This window comes from Seriola dumerili, unplaced genomic scaffold, assembly GCF_002260705.1.
Source record: "Seriola dumerili isolate Sdu_G_001 unplaced genomic scaffold, Sdu_1.0 BDQW01000337.1, whole genome shotgun sequence".
Taxonomy (NCBI): Eukaryota; Metazoa; Chordata; class Actinopteri; order Carangiformes; family Carangidae; genus Seriola; species Seriola dumerili.
Window position 1 is genome coordinate 40,006 of NW_019174592.1, and position 20,581 is coordinate 60,586.

General features: G+C 41.1%; 1 protein-coding gene across 1 annotated transcript; it reads right to left on the reverse strand.

Moving 5' to 3' along the window:
- Positions 1–4,847: 4,847 nt before the first annotated feature.
- LOC111232839 (alkaline phosphatase-like) lies at positions 4,848–17,599 on the reverse strand. Its single transcript, XM_022760502.1, has 11 exons — positions 17,530–17,599; positions 16,376–16,492; positions 15,894–16,009; positions 15,272–15,446; positions 13,491–13,663; positions 13,263–13,403; positions 12,272–12,341; positions 10,775–10,909; positions 8,565–8,756; positions 6,072–6,188; positions 4,848–5,164 (listed from the first exon to the last, which is right to left on the reverse strand). Exons 1-11 carry the CDS (start codon positions 17,597–17,599, stop codon positions 4,848–4,850), a joined length of 1,623 nt encoding a protein of 540 aa, XP_022616223.1.
- Positions 17,600–20,581: the final 2,982 nt, after the last annotated feature.

Sequence of the window (20,581 nt, forward strand, 5' to 3'; positions counted from 1 at the left end):
CACTGCCGCATGACTGAAAACCTCTTATGAGTGACTGCACTGAAAAGTCCCATAGAAATAAGAAAGAACCAGTGTATTCAATTCACTATATGTATTAGAAATATTTGCACATGAAATCCTTTCCAAATATGCTCAGTAAGTAACTGTTCTACACTCTCATCATTTCTAAAAGTATTTAGCAATGTGCAATAAAGTGACAAAAAAAGACTTTTAAAAAGACTTCTAATCTAATCTTTGACTCCTAAATCGATTAGACTGCTTCTTACACTGAGCTCACAGACCTGGGAGCAGTCTGATAGATGGTTGAGGGGCTCTGTATGAAATCAGTCCTTCCAAACTTGGGGTTTGTCTGAGTGGATGGGGATTTTTTTTTCTATCTCTATGATCAAAATGATTTCAGCCACACAGCTTTGAAAACACGAAGTAGAGGAGGATTTACCGTCTCAACCCCAAGCATCAAAGTTTGTGGTATTGCAGGTGCGATGTGGAACCTGAACATCAACGTCGAGCCTATTGAAATGTAATCTGAAGTTGGAATATGGTTTCAAAGTTTTCAAATTAGGATCTGATTTAATGTTAAATGCGAGTGATTTACACCTGAGCTGATCGAATAATGCAAACAGATTATCCATGTTTGAACAAGGTGGATTGAAGCGAGTGCACACAGATGTGGAGCTTTTAATTTCTCCAGGCTTAAAAACAGTCTTAAGCAGCCCTGAGGTCGTTTCTTTACAGCGGAGATAAGAAAAGAAGAAGGAAAAAAACAGCAAGAGGTCGAGTGAACTGGCACAGACTGGGAGCGGAGATTCAACACCCTGTGGAAACAACAAAGCAGAGTGCACAAGAGAAAACCATCCAATATTCTGGGTCAAGAGGAACCACACTGCTCATATGCTGTCACAGTGTCAGCCATCTTTCTTTTTTTTCCAGTCAATGTCATACTCACCTGCAGTTGCCATTTCTGCTCATTTCCACCTACCCCCTCGACAGATTGTGCCCTGAGCTATCTGGGCCATATAGCTGATGCCCCATCAGACTTGGTTACCTAACCCACTGCTGACTGTTGACCACTGCTGAGTCATCAAACAAGTAAACTTTACTTTTACTTCATCTGTCCTGCCTTTGAGTCACACTTCTGGGTCCAAACCTTGTTTCACTGAACCTTTACAGCAGCAGCAGACCATAAATCCCCTCCACCCCTCCCCACTCAAATCAGACCGGGGGCCTGTCCGGCAAAATATGTGGGTGAAAAAGGAATTTCAACTGTAGATCTCGAGCTGAGCGATGGTGCTGTCCAGAGCAGCAAGAAACATCAGGCCAGTGACGAAACAGAAAAGTTTTGCCAGCAGCGCAAACAAACCTTAACATCCGTCTACTCCACAGTTTCACGCTCTCGGTGCCGAGGCTGCAGATAAGAAGGAGATCTTGATCAAGGGAGGCCCTGCAGATTCAGCTTCTTGGAAAGTCTCGTGAAGGAAGATGAGGACACACACGGCATCGTCGTGCTGCCTGGCTGCGCTGAGGAACAGCAGAGAACAACAGAGTGACAGATGCTTTGACCCAGGTGGAGAACCGAGTAGAGAGAGCCTCCGTCTCCGGCGGCGGTGGCAGGAGGAGATGTCCTTGTCCCCTCAGGGCTTCAAACGACAGCCAGCAGGCCCCCCTCGTGTGGGATGGAGGCAGGAGAGCTGTGATGGACAGGAGTATTCATCTGGAGCAGGAAAACAAGTCAGGGAAGCCATCACAGCTGAAAAGAGTCCTGATTCCAACCAGAAAGAAGGAAAACAAGAAGCATTCCAACAAATTCCTACATGTCTTCTTACCAGGAACCTGTCTTTTTCAACTGTAATAAAAAACTAGGTCTTTTTCAGTTTTATTTTGTTGCCAACAGTTTATAATACAGCCTGTGATTTACAATGTAATATCACTGTATGAATCAGGCACCAATAAAATACTGGCTGGTTCCTTCTGGTGCTTAATGGCAGGTTCAAAAGAAGACAACAAGACTATGTGGAACAAGGGAATAACAACCAAGGGAATCTTAGAGGAAAGGGGAAATAAATTTCACTCCAAGTATTTTTCGTAAATACTTGGCACCTCACTACATGGCACAGTGCTGGGAAACAAATGAATTTTGTCAATAATGGTTCTTTCTTGTTGTGTTCCTTTCTAAAGATTAGCTCTGTTTAATCCACCTATAGTACAACTACATGTTACATGACAGTAGAAACCTTCTCCACCTGTGTAGCTGTTATGAAGCGCTGCACAGACATGTCTGCTATAGATCCGAAAGTATAGATCCGTCTTCGTTCTTATGTCCTTACAAGGTTGTATAATACAGTGAAGAAGACATGTCGATAAATCCCTGTAGTGTGGCGCGTTGCAGCAAAGAACCATCATCGTAACATGTTAGTTAATAGAGTTTAAGAGAAGCTGTAGGTGGACAGGCTAGCTGTTTCCACTTGTTTCTAGTCTCTATGCTAAGCTAACCAGCTGCCGGTGGTTGCTTTAAATTTTTCAGTCTTATCTAACTCTCAGCAAGAAAATAAATAAAGTATCTCCCAAAATGTCAATCTCTTTCTTTAATTATTATTTTTTTTATAAAGAACAAGTCTGTTAAAGTTAAATTTGAAAGTTTGTTCTTGATTAATAACAGTAGATCCACTTGTGATTTGCAAAGCTGTTAAACCCACCGTGTAAGATTTCTCAGCTGATGAGGTTTGCCGTTGACATTGAGATGCCAATATATGCGTCATGAAATTTCCCCACTTTGATTCGTATGACAACAGTTAAACCATCTTCATGACAAGTGAGCAACTCAATCACTTGAAGGCAGCAACTATCTATTTTATTGGTTTTATTGCTCTTTGTTCCTTGTATTGAGATCTTGCATCTTGTTGCCTCTGATATTAACTGATCTGCCTGTGAGTTTTGAAGTTGTGTGTATGGCCTGGGTGAGCGGCAAAGGAACTGCCCTCCTTGGGGTAAATAAAGTTGTCTGAATCTGTGATTCCATCCTCAGATATAGAAGATTATGTATGTGTTGAACATGGGGAACATGTGTTTATAAAAGAGTCACTGTCTCTGATCACCACCTCCTTTCTACCCACAAATATAACTTCCAATGCCAGACAGAAGAGATGACACTTCCTCTTGCGTCTCCTCTCACGCTTCTGAGCTTCCCTCCCCATCATCTGAAACACAAATGATGGCCTTCGGGCCGCTCTAAATGAGTACAAGGAGAGTCAAAATCAGGTTTAATAAACTCCAAACCCCAACAGATGTCCAAAATAATTACCACAATCTGTCTCCCACAGATAAAAATAGGTGATCTTTAAGTATTTTGCATTATTAATGGATCGCTGTAGTAATGTCGTCAAACCCAGCCGCCTCCATCCTCAGGTAACACTGCGGATATTAGAAGAGAGGATCAAAGGAATGAGGAGTTGTCTGTGTCGTCTGTGTCGTCTTAGCGAATACACGAAGCTATTTAATCACACAAATCTGCTCTGACACGTGACGTACATGAAAATATACTTGTATATGTAACGTATGCTGACATGCTCTGTCAAAGTGAAGCCTGAGGATATCACTGTTTGTCAGCACCCTGCAATGGACAAATGTATTTTAAAATATCAGTAAATAGACTGATGGGTAATTAATAATTAGTTTTGGGATAAGTTCCATGTTTCAAATTGTAAATATAAACATAACTTTAAGGAATATTTGCTTTAATTACTGAGAGTTACATGAGAAGATACCACTCAGGAGGTTAGCTTAGCATGAAGACTGGAAAGGCCAGTCTGGATCTCTGCGACTGATTAACGTGTTTTAATTAGTTTTAAATCTGTGCATAAACATAAATGTAAAAACAACAAGTTGTGGTTTTATGGTGGAAATGAACATGCTCAAGACATTTCTTCACCATGAGATGCAACCAGCAGAAACTCCCCGTCCTAGCTCTGAAATTAGCGCTCAAATACGAAGAGTGGTGTAAATCTTCTGATCTAAATCTCAGCAATGAAAAATTATTATTAGCAGCGGAACTATTCCTTTAAATGTATATGCATGTATGTTTCAACGTTAAACTTTATGCAAAAAATGGGAATCAGTCAGTTTGTTGTTCAGCGCCGTCCAATAAAATCATGTGTCTCCAACTTTGATTTTTTCAGACAAATTGAAGGACCAAGTTTATGTTTTCTTCCACTTCTTATATTAAATAAACCATTTAAAACAGTTGTTGTTTTTTTATGGATTGAGTGAGGAATGGGAGGTTTGATAGTGACAATTCTTGGCTGTAGTGTTGTTCCAAATCTAGCTAGCTGTGTAGTGGTTGTTGAGAGTCTTGAAACCAGAGGGTATGTACTGAAGATGGTGCATGAAGTGGTAGAATCTGAAATTTGGGGCAGCTAGGCCTCCGCTGTGTCTTGGTTTCTGCAGGAGGGATAGTTTAACCATTTAAAAAAACCCTTTTGATTGGTAGAAAAAAGCATTGGAACAAAGCTGAAAGCAACACATGACATATATGTTGTTTTATTATATTAATATTAATAAAGTGACAGACCATCTCTCTATTCAAGGATAGCTTTATTGGTATAAGAGGGATTCAGCAAACTGCTAAAGTTAAAGATGATCGGTTGTTATTTGTAGCATGAGCATGAATGTTAATGATTGTTTTCCAACCTTTAGGAGAGGGGGGAAACCCTGGCTCAATAAGCCACAGCGGTACACCTCCGCTCCCTGAGCAAGTCTCTGAATCCCCGCCCGCTCCTCTACGACCCTGACCTCTAATCCCTTTAATGTGGCAACTGGAATGAGATCAATAGGCTTCACTGAGGAAGGGGATCTTACATTAACAGTGTAAGTGCTACCAGGACACTGAGGAGGCTGCTGAGCAGAGCCGCTGAGCCGTGAACTCCCCCGTTCCCGTTCTTATTGTCGGTGAAGGTAGTGTGAACCGCAGGTGGTGCGGTTTGCCCCTGGCAGTGCCTCAGGTCGGCGCCCACGCAGGCGGCGTAGCCCATGGCGTGAGCGACGTAGTTCTGCTCCTGGACGCCCTGGAAGAGGTGGGCCATGGGTCCGCGGGCGAGCACCGCCACGTCCTCTCCGCTGTGGGTGGCCGACTCTGTGGGCACCGCAGACAGCTGGACGTAGTCTTTAGTTTCTGGAGGACACAGAAATATTACATTACATTCGTTTTGCATTTGTCCCACAACAAAAAATAACACAAAGTAAATTGCGTTAAATTTCAACTGCGTCCATTAGTTTAATTCACTTTTAAGCTGCTACAATCAATATTTTTTATATTAACAATGCATGAAAATAGAGCTAAAACACATAGACACAAGATCAAATCAATGCTAATGTTGCTCAGTGTCTGCTTTGTGTGTAAATAAACTTTAACATTAACTTTTGACATTAACATGTTAGTCATAAGAACTTAATAAGGTCTGTGTTGTGATTACAGGTTGTTGTGCTGCCCCCAAGTGGCCAAAAATATAAATGAATGCAGCTTTAATTGAAGTAAGACTGAATATAAGTTACAAATGCTGATAAAACAAGACTAAATTTTAATCAGCCATGTGGGAAAAGTAATAATTAAGTGCTATGTATAGTTTTCATTTCTTACAGGAACACTTAAACTCCTTTCAATAGCTTTTTTATCGATTTATTTGTTCCTTGTGTCGCATCATCATCCATACTACCTTAACTGAACTGTCATTCTCTTTTATGGTTTATAAAAAATATATATGAAAATTAAATCACTAAAATGTCAGAGAAAGAGAGACAGGAAGTAATGACGTTATAAGGAAAGGTTAGACCGTGTTAGCGGATATGGATCTAAATACAGCGGGGTAAAATTTAAAGGTCATTCCAGTTTGTTTTTGTTTGGTTTTTTTTGGAAAGAGTTTCCTCATTCCCGCTGTTTTTCTGTCCCTGAACACAATCAAACTGAAGAACATAAAAGAAATAACTACGAAGTACCGTCTGTTTAAGGAGAGCTGTAACTGGGGAGCTGAATTCTGTGATTTTCATGTGAGGAAAATGAAGAAATAAGGTTCGTATCTTACTGGTGTTGACATTGCGGATATCAGGGCGCTTGCCGTTGGTGATTTTGTGTCCGGGTCCGTTGCCGTACATCAGCGTGGTGTAAGGCAGCATGTCTGTGGCCCACAGCGGTGATTTACCTGCAGAATACAGGGAGACCTTCAAAGATTATCTTTGAGTTATTGTTTTCATTTTTCTGCTGCTTCAGTTTGCTAAACACATGCAAATATGCACACACACACACACACACACACACACACATTCATACAGTCACACAGAGGAGAGGTCTTTGGATCCCCAGGGTGCTGCAGGAGGTCTAGAGCTTGTTGAGTATCTCAGTGTTTCTCTCTCCAGATGAGCCATTAGCCTGGCGAGTCTCCCCGCTGATGAAGAGCTCAGAGTTTCACAAGCACATTAATCACTGCTGCACCGCTGAGAGGAGGAGGAGGAGGAGGAGGAGGAGGAGGAGGAGGAGGGTAAAATAAGGATAGGGCAGGAAAGAGAGAGCAGAGAGGTGGGAGCAGCACAAATGCCCAATCAATATGACTTCTGAATGCTGATACTGATATATGTTTAATCTTTAAAGGAGCTATTTGTAAGTTTTGCTATTGCTACATAGCTAACGTTAGCATTAGCAGCTGTTTATTCACCAATTGAGAAGAAATTTTTCTCCAACTGAAGTTAGCACGCTAACCAGCTAGCCGCGACCTGTCTCGTCACTTTTTCCAATAGAGACTCACTGTAGCTCAGGGTTCGTAGCTCCAGTTTTCCTGGATTTTTCTCTTTTTTGAGCAACTGCTCTATTCTTTCCTGGGACACACATATTGTCCCGGTTTTTGTGAAGATGCACGTTTAATTTTGAATTTCATAGTTTCAAATAAAACCTCATTTGTTTCCTACTACTGCTGTTCTGTTTTCTTCATGGTCATGTCCAATCCTGTGTCCGTAAACGTATGAAAACGGGTACAACAGCAGTTGCCGTCGAGAGCTTTAATAAAAGAAAATGTTTTGTTTGTGTGGTGAAATGGGATTGCAACGATGACCAAAGCTCTCGTCAATCAACAATCACCACCACCTGCTCCTAGCATCAACAACAAAAAAAAAACACGTTCGGCAGCAGAGAAAACTTACAAACAGCCCCTTTAAATGTGACTATTTTCACACCAAGCCATTTTTGACCTTTTTATTTCGGGCCGGGTGGAGATACAGGTCCTTAGAAACAGCATTTAGACATTAGCGAGAGACTCTTTGATGATAACTTAGGTAGATTAGCAGCTTTAGAAGAGTGACTGCTTCACTTATTTAAAGGGTTTTGTTTTTATTTCCCTCCAGCTGTATGATGAAGCCACGCACATATGTAGTTACCTGGATTTATTCAGGTTCTTGTGATTTCTTCCACCAACTCTGTGCTGCTCACAGCTTTGAAAAACGATTTTCATTAAACCAAACCCTGTTTTTGATTCTATTTATGGTCAACAATTTTTTCCCCAATCAATGTGTTTACAATCTGTGATTACCTTTCCTTGTAGTAGCTTTTATTGTCGGTGGCAGAGTAAAAAGATGCAGCATGTAATTAAGTGTTATTGTTTGTAATTTTATCAGCCTCACTTTTTACTTCTGCAGCCAATAGCTGTCAAGTTACTGCTAATTGCTAACAAAACTTTTTCATACTTATGCTTCTAAAAAGCATTAAACTTTGAACACAAAGTGGCTTTTACTGTGAAGTGTAACAGGAAATGCAATGAATTTGTCATGATTTATCATCAATCAATTGCATCTGCAAATCTAGAAGTGACAATTTACTGCATTTAAATGACGGCAGATCAGACAGAGTAATGAAGCAAGAAGGACATCTAGTCCAATACAGGCAAACCAATAAATCATTTTAACCCTCTGCTCCTCTGTGAATGTGGGTGGTTCATCTCAGGTTTTAAACGTCCAGGTAAAGGAGAGAGGACAGAGACTTGAAGCGATATAGGTGAGTAAGGTCGATAAAGAGAGATTAACAGGTGAGAAAGACTGATGGAGCGGGGCGAACTCCGGGAGAATAATGTAAGTGAGAGAGGGGCGTCAATGTCGACAGCCAGCGACAGGTAGAAGGAGGAGAGACAGCGAGGGACGGAAATAGAAAGGCGAGGGACTGAAAGGCTGCTGGCTATATGTGTTTACGCGGGCTGTAATTGCAGGGGAGAGAAAGCAGAGGAAATGTCAAGCTGCTGGTGGCAGAGGTGCGTTGAAGCTGGCATCACACACACACACACACACACACACACACACACACACACACACACACACACACACACACACACACACACACACACACACAGCCACCTTGGGGTGTCTATTGTCATGGGATATAAAGACACCCAGAGGGGGGGGGAGAGCTGGATGGAGGGAAGAAAGGAGGAATAAGGGAAGGAAAAAGGAGAAGATTTACGATACTTGATATTAAACTGATAATGAAAAGCCTCTGCAACAACATTTAAGAGAAATAACTGAAGGCAATTCATAATTACCCAGAATGCTTTGCCCTCGAAACGGGTATCCGTTGAAGGTAAACGGGTGGGAGTGGTCGGCCATCACTACGGTGAGAGTTTCGTGCTCTTCGGTGAGTTCAAGGCCCTTGGCGATGGCGTAGTCAAAAGCAACCGTCTCGTGGAGGGCCATGAACGCCCGGCCGGCGTGGTGAGCCTGGTCGATACGCCCGCCTGGCCACACAGAGAGAGGGAGGGGTTAAAGATGATGACAAAGTAAGAAAAAGTTTAATTTTCTCATTTCTCTTTATCTATTTAGTCAGTTTCACTATGACGACGGTTTCTTTTAATTCAAAGACTAAACAGTTTTCGTCTCTAAGTAAAACATTCGCAAAGAAAATAATGTGATTCAGCCACTCAGTCAAGCAAATAGTAAACATGCTGTAGACCTGGGACTTAAGACTTGACTCACAGAAACAGGGATATGATACTTGACTCTGACTTCACCACAGTTTCTGAGTTTCTGACGGCCTTAACACTTGATTTGAGTTTTGAAAGAAAACATTCAGGTACCATGAATATTTAATTAGTCCTATACGTTAAAAATGTCTTTATCTTAATTATGCAAAAAACACCTTTAAGGCAATTGTTAAACAAACAGTAATTTTGATTAACAGCACTCAGAGAACTAAAGGACGTACGACTGATGAGCAATTGACTTGTGAAGACTTTGACTTTGACGTGTCCTTACAGACTTGGACCTTGACAGGAGACTTGCTATTACAAGACTAGAGACTTGAAACTTGTCAGAACTGACTTAAGACTTGACTTAGACTTGTCTCAAATGACCTGAAACATAATCTGCACTTGTCTGAGATTAGTTAACACTTGACTCAGACTTGAGACTTGACACAGATTTATCTCAAATTACTGGGGACCTCACTCCAACTTGTCCACTGTGACTTAACAACTATCTTGGACTCGTCTTAAATGATTTGTCTTAAACGACTCCAGACTTGACGAGGACTTGTCCTGAATGATTTGAGACTTGACTGAGACTTGTGTTTGAGTCTGACTTGTCTCAAATGACTTTTGTCTTGAATTGGACGCTCTCATTGGACAGCTCTAAGTCAAGTATTTAGTCCACAAGACATTCAGAAAACATCCCAGAGAGTGCGATACATCTCATCTCTAAGGGATATAGTGATCTTTAATTTGTGTAAACTATCGAGTGTCTGCAGAATGTATATTATATACATATATATATATATGTATATATGCATGCCATACATTGAGGTGAGGTATATACAACGCTGGGCCCTTGGGACCTGTTAAAATTGCAATGGATTTCCCTTCACATTGTTAGAGGTGAGAAAACGACTTATTTCATTAAGAAATGACTCTTGGAATAAAACATAAATTGGGAAACGTGTCCCACATTCTCCTGCAGAGAATCAAAGTTGAACTTTAGATCAGTCTTCTTGCCGGGAGATGTAGCTCATATAAACATCTTTTCTTTTTCTTTTTACTTTATCAAATTCTTCCAGCACCTGTCCTCTTCACCAGCTACACTGGAAAGTGAAGTAGACTGCGGTTAATAAGCTGTGGTCTCGGTGAGCTGTCAGTGATTGGGTGCACCATATGCCTGCTTCTATTTATACATTTGCCTGTTATTTTAAAGTCATTGTGAAGACACTCGGTTGCATTATGGAGTCCCCAGGCAGCTGCCTCAGATTAAAGGAGAGATGAATGAGGAGGCCGGTGAGGCAGCCGTGTGGAACGGAAAACACGCCAGCCAACCGCACTCCGCTAACACACACACACACACACACACACACACACACACACACTGCGGCAAACTCATTGAACTGCATGAACAATCAATGTCAAGTCAGCGGGTTCACAGTTCTATAACCTTATATATTCTGGAGGTTGTCTCTATATAGCAGCTACCACGAGGAACGCCTCAAACGAACCCAATGTTATTGATGGAAAAGCTATTTTATGAAACACACCTTGATGTTTTCGCGAACAACCACAATTACTGTATTGTAGTCTCTTAATTGCTACTTGGGCTCCCTTTGTGATCATCACCAGGTCAATGATTCAATTGATCCGCGGGGACCAACCACGTGTTTTTTTTCCTATTTTTAGCAGAGCCACCACCCACCAGGGGGTTTTGTTATCCAACCTTTGATTGGTGGAGTAATTGATGGGAGTGTGTGGAAGGTGGTTGAAGCTCTTGTCCTCACCCTCCACTAGCAGGAAGAAGCCTTTAGGGTTTTTCTGGAGGATGCGGATGGCCTTTTCCGTGGTCTCGACGATGGACGGGTCCATGCTCGGGTCCCTCTCCGCCTCGAAGCGCAGATCACCGGGTTCAAACAGAGCTGAGCGGCGAGAGGTGACACCAAATAAAAACATGCAACAGCCAAAAGTTTAGTTTAGTACAGCATATCCGATTTTATCAGCCTACAGTGGAGGTGCAGCACAAAGGAAATGTCCCATCCTCCCACTGCTATTACTATTTTCAGCACACAGGAAGTGATAAAGCAGAGCGCAGGGGGAAAAATCCAAAAGCAATCAGTCCAGAAACAGCATGATGACTGAATCTCTACATCTCCTCCGCACCATTACACACCACGAAGAAGACACGGAGTTTGCTTCCTGCCCAGGAATGACAGAACAAGTTGGCAACTGGCTGGTGAACATGTTGGAGTATGTTGGAGCATTTAGCTGCTGGGACTGGCTGCACAAAACACCTTAGGTTTCCTACTTAAGTAAGGCACTCAAGGTTGAATTTGTCCTTCGCTGAGGGAGTTACTTAAGGGTACTGTACAGAATCTCTTAAAAGATTTCCTTAGTTAAGGAAAAAAGTTAATGTGATGTAGTTGCGATAGAGTCAGACGTACCTTTAGTTTTTTCTTTTTCCTTACTTTGGTGGTTAAGGTGTTTTGTGCAACAGTTTAACTGTGCAATTCCTTAAGTAAGTAGAAAACCTTAAATACATTTAAAGGAAACTTAAGGGTGTATTGTGCAACTGTTTTTATTCTAAGAAAACCTTAACTCAGACTTATAGGAAAATCTTAACTTAAAGTGTTTTGTGAGACTGGCCTGGAGTAGGTGGAGACCAAAAACAGAGCTAAAAGTGTGAATATTTGACTTCAGTATGCTAATGCTAATGCTAATTTTGACCCATGTCTGCTGGATGTGTAAGGAAACGACTGTTCGATTGCACATCTACTGTATTATGACATTTACATTACAATTGAATTGTTTAAAAAGCTAAACAAAACAAAGAAAAAGAAATCTGTTTCTTTAAATAACTATATAGTGTAGATGGATAGTTTACTAAATAGTCAGCAGTCAGCTAAGATCTTCACAGACAGCAATTTTCACATCTATAAAATATAGCACATTGCATTGTGGGATTGTTTGCAGCAAGTAGTGTAGGTGCATGGACACCTAACTTCTTTTGTGCAAATGAATTTGCCTGAATGTTTTCGCACCTTGAAAACACTATGTAGGTCAGGTGGAGTAGTTTGAGTGAAAACATGAGGAGTAGTGCTCAAGACTGACATCCTAAGATGACGTGACTAAGCCGGTGGGCGAATCAAAGACACTTCAGGACAGCACATATCGATGCTGTGTTCGTCAAGGGGCCTGATGGGAATGCTTTACCTCCACGTACCACTCTGCTGGAAAAAGAGAAAATGAAAAACATAGAAAAATAAAAATAAAAGAAAACTCACCCATGAGGTAGTCGGTGGTTTCGGGGTCAACAGCATCAAAGTCTGTTTTATTCCACACATAGTGGGCTACCTGTGTGACACAAACACATTGGCATACTGAGTGGGAGGAGGATAGTAAAAGGTCTTTGAGCTTGTTATTAGTCACTGGATGAGTTTTTCTTTTCTTTGCTGCACAAGTCACTAACAGTTTTCTCACCTGTTTCCAATCTGAGGATTAATGTGTAGCATTTTGCGTCCCTGTCAAATTAATGCTATTAATAACTATGGCTGAGAATTTTACACTCCATACTATTCCAGGTGACACTCTTACAGATATTGTACTTATGGTTAAATGTCAGTAAAATGTGGTAATAATTCAACAATGTAAAAATAGAAAGTCATTGAGGTGATTAAAACGACACACGGCTCCTTTCATCAAGTGTTTTGAGTGTAAACGAGTGTTTCATCCCTGACCGCCACTTCTCCCTGTTAGCGAGCAACAACAGTGTAGCTGCATTTAAAGGTGTACACACTAAATTATGCTCATAGCAGATTAAACAGCATGAAAAAGCATTTGCATGTAAAGCTAAATAAACATTAAATAGATAAAACTCAACCTTGGCAGATATTTTGGGATACGACCCTTGAATATTCTGCTTCTACACTAATACAATGGAGGTAAATGGAATTTCCATTGTTGTTTTTAATGCATAAAAAAAATTGTCAAGTTTCTATTCAAATATAACACAACTTTTAAAACGGTTTCTAGGAAATCTGCAGGAAAAAATGCTAATTAATGCAAGTTTCCATCCACTGCAGTTTGTGAAAATATTAGAAGACGGTTCATTGGTGCTAATTCTCCAGCCTTGTGCCATTAAAAAACCACTGATGTGGAAAATATGTTGGAAATATATATAAACTGCATCTGGTAAAATAAGAACAGGAACAACAACAAGAATAAACCTTATTTGTATAGCACCTTTCATACAAGCAATGTTGCACAAAGTGTTACCTTTCCGGTTTTCAGGCTCTGCCACTCATTGATGAGGTTGCGTCCGTCTTTTCTTTTGCCCCTGGAGGAGTAGTCCCTGGGGTACTCTGGGTCCTTGGTGCCTTTAGGGGTCATGTACTTTCTGCCACCACCAATGATCACCTGGAAACACACAAACACACATGTTTACACTTAATTTAACGTTAAGAAGCTAACATCAGAGTGATGTGAGGGGGCGGAGAATCTTACATCTATGTCTGTGTTTTTGATGAGCTGAGAGGCGATGTCGGTGCAGCCTTCCTTCTTGGCGGAATCAGGCATGTCGGCGTCACTGTACCACTTCCTGCTGGCGCTGTGGGCGTAGCTGGTTGCTGGGGTAGCGTGTTGCACCCGGGTGGTTGTTACAATCCCAACAGACTTGCCTAAAAGATCAATTTGGGCCGTGTTTAAATGTACAGTAGATGCATAAAGGCCTGTATGTTTGTGTAAGAAACCTGCACACACTGGTTTTAAGTAGATATTAAATGGTGCATTGCAACATTTTGCGCCATCATGTTTTTTAGTGGCACAAAAAGCAAAGCACTCCAGGCGCTGTTGGCTGTTGGATACTGGTGTAAATAGCCAAATAGCTGTGCTGTGTGACTAATATAAACAGGTGTGCACATGTTACTATATATTCTGTATCTGTTAGAGCTAGGATTGATTGCTGGGTATATTTCTCAGCTGCATCATTACACCAAATGAATGATCTGGAGGTTTTTATGTGATGTATTGATGTATTATTTTGTACCTAAATAAGTGGAATTCAGGATAAAGATTTGTGGTTTTGAACAATGCTTGACAATGCAAAACGATGACTAATGGTCCCACTGGTGTGTTATGAGCACAACGATCAGCCGATCCATTGATTAGTGGGTCAACAGAAAAATTATCTGCAACAATGTTGATAATTGATTAATCATTTAAGTTAAGAAAAGAATGGCAAAAAAAACAAGCATTTTTCACACTTTGCTGACATTTGACAAGCAAATATTTAATTGATTAATCAGTAAAATAATTGATATTTGGTTGACAACAGCAGGTTTACATGTTCCTTTGTAGCAATAAAAATGTGTTGTCATGACATCGGACAGAGTCGTCCTCTGGTCAAAGACTATATAAGGTTCACACCTTCACACACCTGGTGTCAGTCTCTGCTGCTGCGCCGGGGTCAGGGCCGTGGCACGCTGTGTGTGTGTGTTATGAGATATTTATGTCCGCTGATAACAGTGGAACATGATAAGAGTCAAGGTGCTTCCTTGTGCAGCATATTATCCTGCAGTGTAACCTGTGGCCACAGGCAGCTGTTGCCCTCAGCTCCCTGGTGGCCCCTGTAACATCGCTCTGCCGGGGCGATGCAGCTCACAGCAGAGCGCTCAGCTGTAAAATCGGGTTTTGCTTTAAGACCTGAGGGATTTTCTTTTGTCAGGAGCAAGAACTAAAGTGTGATACAGCAGGGCCTGCTGCTCAACAAAAAGTCAAAAGAAAAATCCAATTTGTTGCTTCAATCACAGCAACATGTGAAGACATCCTGCATTATCATCCCCTCAGTGTCGTCTCGAGCGGATTTCAGGAGCGGTTTTCAACATCAGTCGAGTTTTTATTTCTACAACAACCTGCGCAGCTGCGTTGATCTCATTCACATTTGTCATAGAAATATTGTAGAAATTGTTCTGTTGTTGAAATGTTTCTGGCTCTGGTGCAATTCAAAACTGAGTAAAACAAAGATTAGCAGTGGCTTCATGCTTTAACGCCACATGTTTAATGGAAAAATCTATTTCAAATCTGAATAATTCTTATTTTCAACACTATCCACTTTAACATACTGTTTTATAAAAGAAACAAATCACTATGATTAGATCATCATTGTCACCATTTCAAATCCCCAAAACATAGAGAAAAATATATGACGATGCTTGAATTGAATTACAAAAAGTTTATGATACTTTTTATTTGTTTGTTTTAAGCTCTGTTCTTTGTGTTTGTCTCACCAGCATCTTTGGCCCACTTCAGAATGGACGTGACCTCGTTGCCCTTCTGAGTCTTGCAGACTCCGTTGCGAGCTGCCGCACTCACTCCGACGGTGTTCAGGTTGGTTTTCACCCCACACAGATACGCTGTGGCTGTAGCTGCACTGTCTGCAATCTGGAAGTCCACGCTATAGGTCTGCAAAGCGCGCGCACACACACACACACACACACACACACACACACACACACACACACACACACACACACACACACACACACACATAAACACAAAATACACTTAAATATTAATGTTCCCCATGAAGGAAATTTGCTGCTCGTGCACCAGAAAATAATAATAACAGAAAACAGAAAACGAGCAAATGAGGCATTAAGAGCAAAATAAGCAACAATTACAGCTCTGTAATCGATCAAGTAAATGAAACCACAACAATAAACTGCAAATCCATCTTTTACATATCTGCTTACATTTTATAACACCATCTATATTTCTGTAAACAGCTCTGACTTTTGCTTGTACACACGAATGATTCTAATGTAAGATCGGATCTTTTCAGTGTCATCTTGCCTTGAAAGTGTATTTTGACTTGTGTGTGTGTGTTTGTGTGTGTGTGTGTGTACGTACTTTAGCCAATCCCACGTTGGGGAAGGTGTCCATGGTCATCACCGTCTCCTCTCCTGTCTGGTTCTGCAGCTGTCCCTTGAGGATACGAGCTGCTGTGTAGGTTGTGATTCCCATGCCTGGTGCGCACACACACACACACACACACACACACACACACACACACCACACGCACACACACACCACACGCACACACGCACACACGCACACACAGTTTTACTCACTCCATCCTTTTTATAGTCATATACTAACATCCTCTGCTTTAATTAAAATGCCTCTTAGTGTGTTCAAGCTTCGTTTTCTTTAAAATATTTCTAATCTTTTGTTTATTCTTCTGTTTTTCGTGAAACTGCGACACGAGGACAGGTGGCGAAATTACTTTATAAAAAAGTGGGTCAGGCAGTAATTCCTCATTCTGCTTGTCTTACTGACTCAGGCTATCCAGAGTTATTAGTGTGAGGTAATTAATGCGTTGCGCAATTTACCATCTCCGAGGAAGAACAGGATGTTCTTGGCAACATTGGTGTTGAGCTTCCTGTCCAAAGCCGACTGCAACGTCCTCCGTGCCTGTGACCTCCAGAACTCCGGGTTCTCCTCCTCGACTACAGACACACACAAGTTACACCTGGAGTTAGTGCAAACACACTGTGTGTTATTGGCAGCAGTGCTATGAATTGCGGTGTTGGTATTTTGTTTTTTGGGGGAAAGCTGCAGATTAAAGCACAAGGAATCACACATCTCACTACAGGTGTCACTTGAGGCTTTGGACAAACTTCAAGCAGGTCTGTGAGAAACACAGAGAGTCAAGCAGAATTTAAAACCCAGCTGACTGCTCTTTGTTCAGGCCTTAGGGACTTGAATGTGTATATTAGCATGTTTGTTTGTATCAGCACCTGTCGTACCTCTCTCACATGCTCTCTTATCTACAGTACATCTCTCTGGGCTGTAAACAGGTAGCTTTTCTTTTTTCTTTTTTAATATTATAGTTCACTAACAAGCTGTAAGTGCTGATAGCAGCCAGTTACACAACTCCACAAGCACTGAGTGTGCTGATTTGAAAAGTTCAGAAGCACCTTAAAAAACGAGAGGGTAGGAAAAATGCACAAAAAGAGTAAATGATCAGTAAAGGATGAAAGGAAAGGTGGAAGCTGAGGAATCAGTAGAGGAAGAAACGAGGGCACAAACAGAGCACGATGTGAGAGGAAAACGAAGGTAAAAAGGTGAGTGTCATACATCAAGCTCAACAATTTCAGACCACTGTGATGTTATCACGAAGAAACCCAAATGTGCTGGTTTGCAGGAAAGCGGTCGGTCGAAAGTTAAGCACTGAAAGGTGATGAAACGTCAGCTGAAGGATGAAATGACTTAATGCAGAAGAAACGTTTGGTGACGTTTCACCACTGAGAGAAGTTGAAAGGCCGAATGAAAAGAAAAAGAAGAACGCAATAGTCATACAAGGTGACGTTCAGTTGAGGTTCAAGGATGGTTGAATTTTCAGACCCTCAATGAGCAGAACAGTTCTAGTTGGAAGGTCCCGAAGAAGTGTCCAAAAACAAGAAGAAGCTGATGTAGATAAAAGTAGAAGTTCTCGAGCTGGACACACACAGAGTCAGGTCTTCTGTGTTTGTCTTTTTCTTACCTTTGGCAGTGGAAGATCCAAACACCAGCAGCAGAAGAAGAGCCAAGATGGCCACTCTTGTCGACTCCATGGCCACGTCCAGGCTGGATATCTGCTCCTCTAATCTTATATCACCTCCTAGGCCGATATAATGCTCTTCTCCAGCTGCCAATCATCTTCAGTAGCATGTCATAAATGACAATAATAATAATGGCCCATCTGCCCTTGGTGGATTTATGACGTCTGACTGAAAAAGTCTCCTGCTTCGGTTGAAGATGAAAACAGGTAGAAAAAAAAAAGAAAGAAGAAAAATGCAAATGTTGCTAAATGACTATAGAACAATAAATGGAGTCGAGATGTTTCCAATTGATCCAGTAAACAGTATTTGACAAATAGTTTAAATCTAAGGAATCAATTATTAACCGTAGTTAAAGCTTAATGATAGAGTTTCGTTCATTATTTATGACACTGTGCTAAAGATCAAGGGAATGGAAGTGAATCTACCAAACAGCTATGGAGAGAGTGTGTGTGTGTGTGTGTGTGTGTGTGTGTGTGTGTGTGTGTGTGTGTGTGTGTGTGATTTCTAATCATGAATGGACTGTATCTGACAGATAATACGGCGGGGGATGCAGTTATGTAAGTGAGAAAGACAGAGTCCACTGGGAACTGAGCTGAATGGCACAAACACACAGCCATCTATTTTCCAATGAATGCATTAGCGAGAGAAGAATGTCTGTATTGTGTTTTGTTTGATTGCTTGTCCCAAAATTTCCCCATCGCTGACACTGAGAGAGAGAGAGAGAGAAAAACAAAATAAAAAGGTAACATGCAAAAGCGTGTTTCACCTCTTATTCAACAGGTACCATGCATCACACCTTGATGAGAGAGGATTGTATATTGGTCTTAGCACTGTGAATGGAAGCAGGAAGAGCCACTAAAATGACCCTCGTTCATAATGACGACACGAGTTTCAGAGAGAGAAACTGGGAGCTCAACCTGCAAAACGTGAATCAGGTATCAAAGTAAAAAAAATAAATCAAAGCAGCTTCATATTTTATTCGAATATAATCGCTGATGTGTTTCGGTCAGAGGCCTGAGGAAGACTTGAAAGGCGCAAACTCTACGTCTAATTCATTCATTTTATTCAATTAAAACCTCAACTCTGAGCTGCTCTGTTTTCCGGTGTCAAAATTGTTATTAAATCTTTGGTTTCTAATGTTTTCTTCCACAATTTTCGCAGGTGCGCTGTGAAGAGTTTTGTATTTTTACAGTTTGCAGGTAATAATAGCAGGTAATGTGTTCTCCTTTATGTCACCGATGCTATTAACAAACAGACATCAGAACAGTAACTGTTTAACTGTTTCAGGCATCACCATCAAGCCTTTATATTTTCCATTTTCCATTTATTTTCTGGTCTCTTATTTAAAGATCTGCCGCTGATTTTACTCTTTTGTTCATTATATAATTCTATAGATGATTGATGTTAATTTACTTTAATTGAAGATGTTAATGTATTTTTAAGTTCTGTTTATTTTAAGATGCTCATTAATGTTAAGAGAATTTTCCATTTAAAAGATTTTAGCATTAAAATTACATTGAAACTGTGTAAGATAGTGAATTCCACTGTATGCAGCATGTTGCATGTATGCATACATTTATACTGAATGTTTGTTTCCCAATTTGTGTGTCTGTATCTCAACCATTCATGAATCTGACTTTTAGTTTTTTTTAGTCATTTTCATTTAATGAAATCACTTCGTGTTGCACAACATGGATTGGAAAACATGGATTTGACCTTGAACAAACCCTCACACAATCTAAACACACAAACCTCAGGTTGCACGAGCTGTGGCTGCAGCTCTGTGACGTGGGAGTGTGACAGCTGAATGGGTTGGTGCGGCGCTCCGCATGGTGGGTCGGACCGGCTGACATGTTGTTGTCACTGATGCTGCTGAAGAGACCACATTGTGTCCTCTCTGGTGTGGGTCTCAGCAGCCGGCGGGATGGCAGACTGTTGCGCACACCCGCTGCCATCTGCTGCAGAGTTATGATTCATGATGATGCGATGTAGGCTCATTACTTCACTATACACACGCATGTGTGTGTGTGTTTGTGTGCAACTGCAGTGATGCCTGTGGGAATAAACAGGTCAGGGCAGCAATTAGTCAGAAAAAAAGAAAAAGAGTCAAACATAACAGAACAGGACATTTAAATGTTTGGAGAGAGCAGTAAGGAGAAAAAGAATGAAAGTAATGTGAAAAATGAAGATTACATTTAAAAATAGTTTGACATTTTGGGAAATACCATAGAATTAGTTGAGAAAATTGTGGCTGTATGCTAAATCTGAAGCTAACTACAGCAAGCTAGTCTAAGCTAGCGCCAGCAAGTTGCTAGTGTAAGCTAACTTAACGTGACCAGATCTCTGGGGACATTTCCAGTTCGACGGTCAATATTTCATTAAAATATCCAACATTTTTATCTATGAAATAAAAACCACACTTTGTCCCATGTATTTGACACTCAATTAAGTGCAAATGTATAGGAGATAAATGTTACAGGTTAGACTATTAAAACAATGCAAGTAGCTAGTCTAAGCTAGCTCTGTCTGAAGGTAAGGGTGAGTGTATGTGTGTCCCTTTGTCTTTGTGAATGTGTGACAGTGTGACATCACGTGGCTTATTTGGGGATTTGGTTAAACGCCGCTGTGGGTGCTGAGGTCGAGGCAGAGATTGTTGTGTTGCTCATGTTCTAACATCAGCACATCCCCCCCTGAGATTAGCTCTCAGTGATGGTGAGGGTGTCTTGCTCTGAGCGTCTGATGGTGTGGCGAGGTCAAAGCAATCAAGTCGCCATTTAAACCCTCCGCAGTTGACTGATTGGTCCTGCATCTACAGCCTCATGCCACTCTCAGCTGATGTAGTTAAAAAATGAGACTGTGAGAGTTACAGTAGGGTGGCTCTGTGTCGCTTCCTCACTCATAATGTTCTGTCTTTGTCCTTCAAGAGGGTAAATATTGTTGAAATTTTGAGGTCCAACTTTTTCTGGTTATTCGGGGTCAATGGCGGCTGGAGTC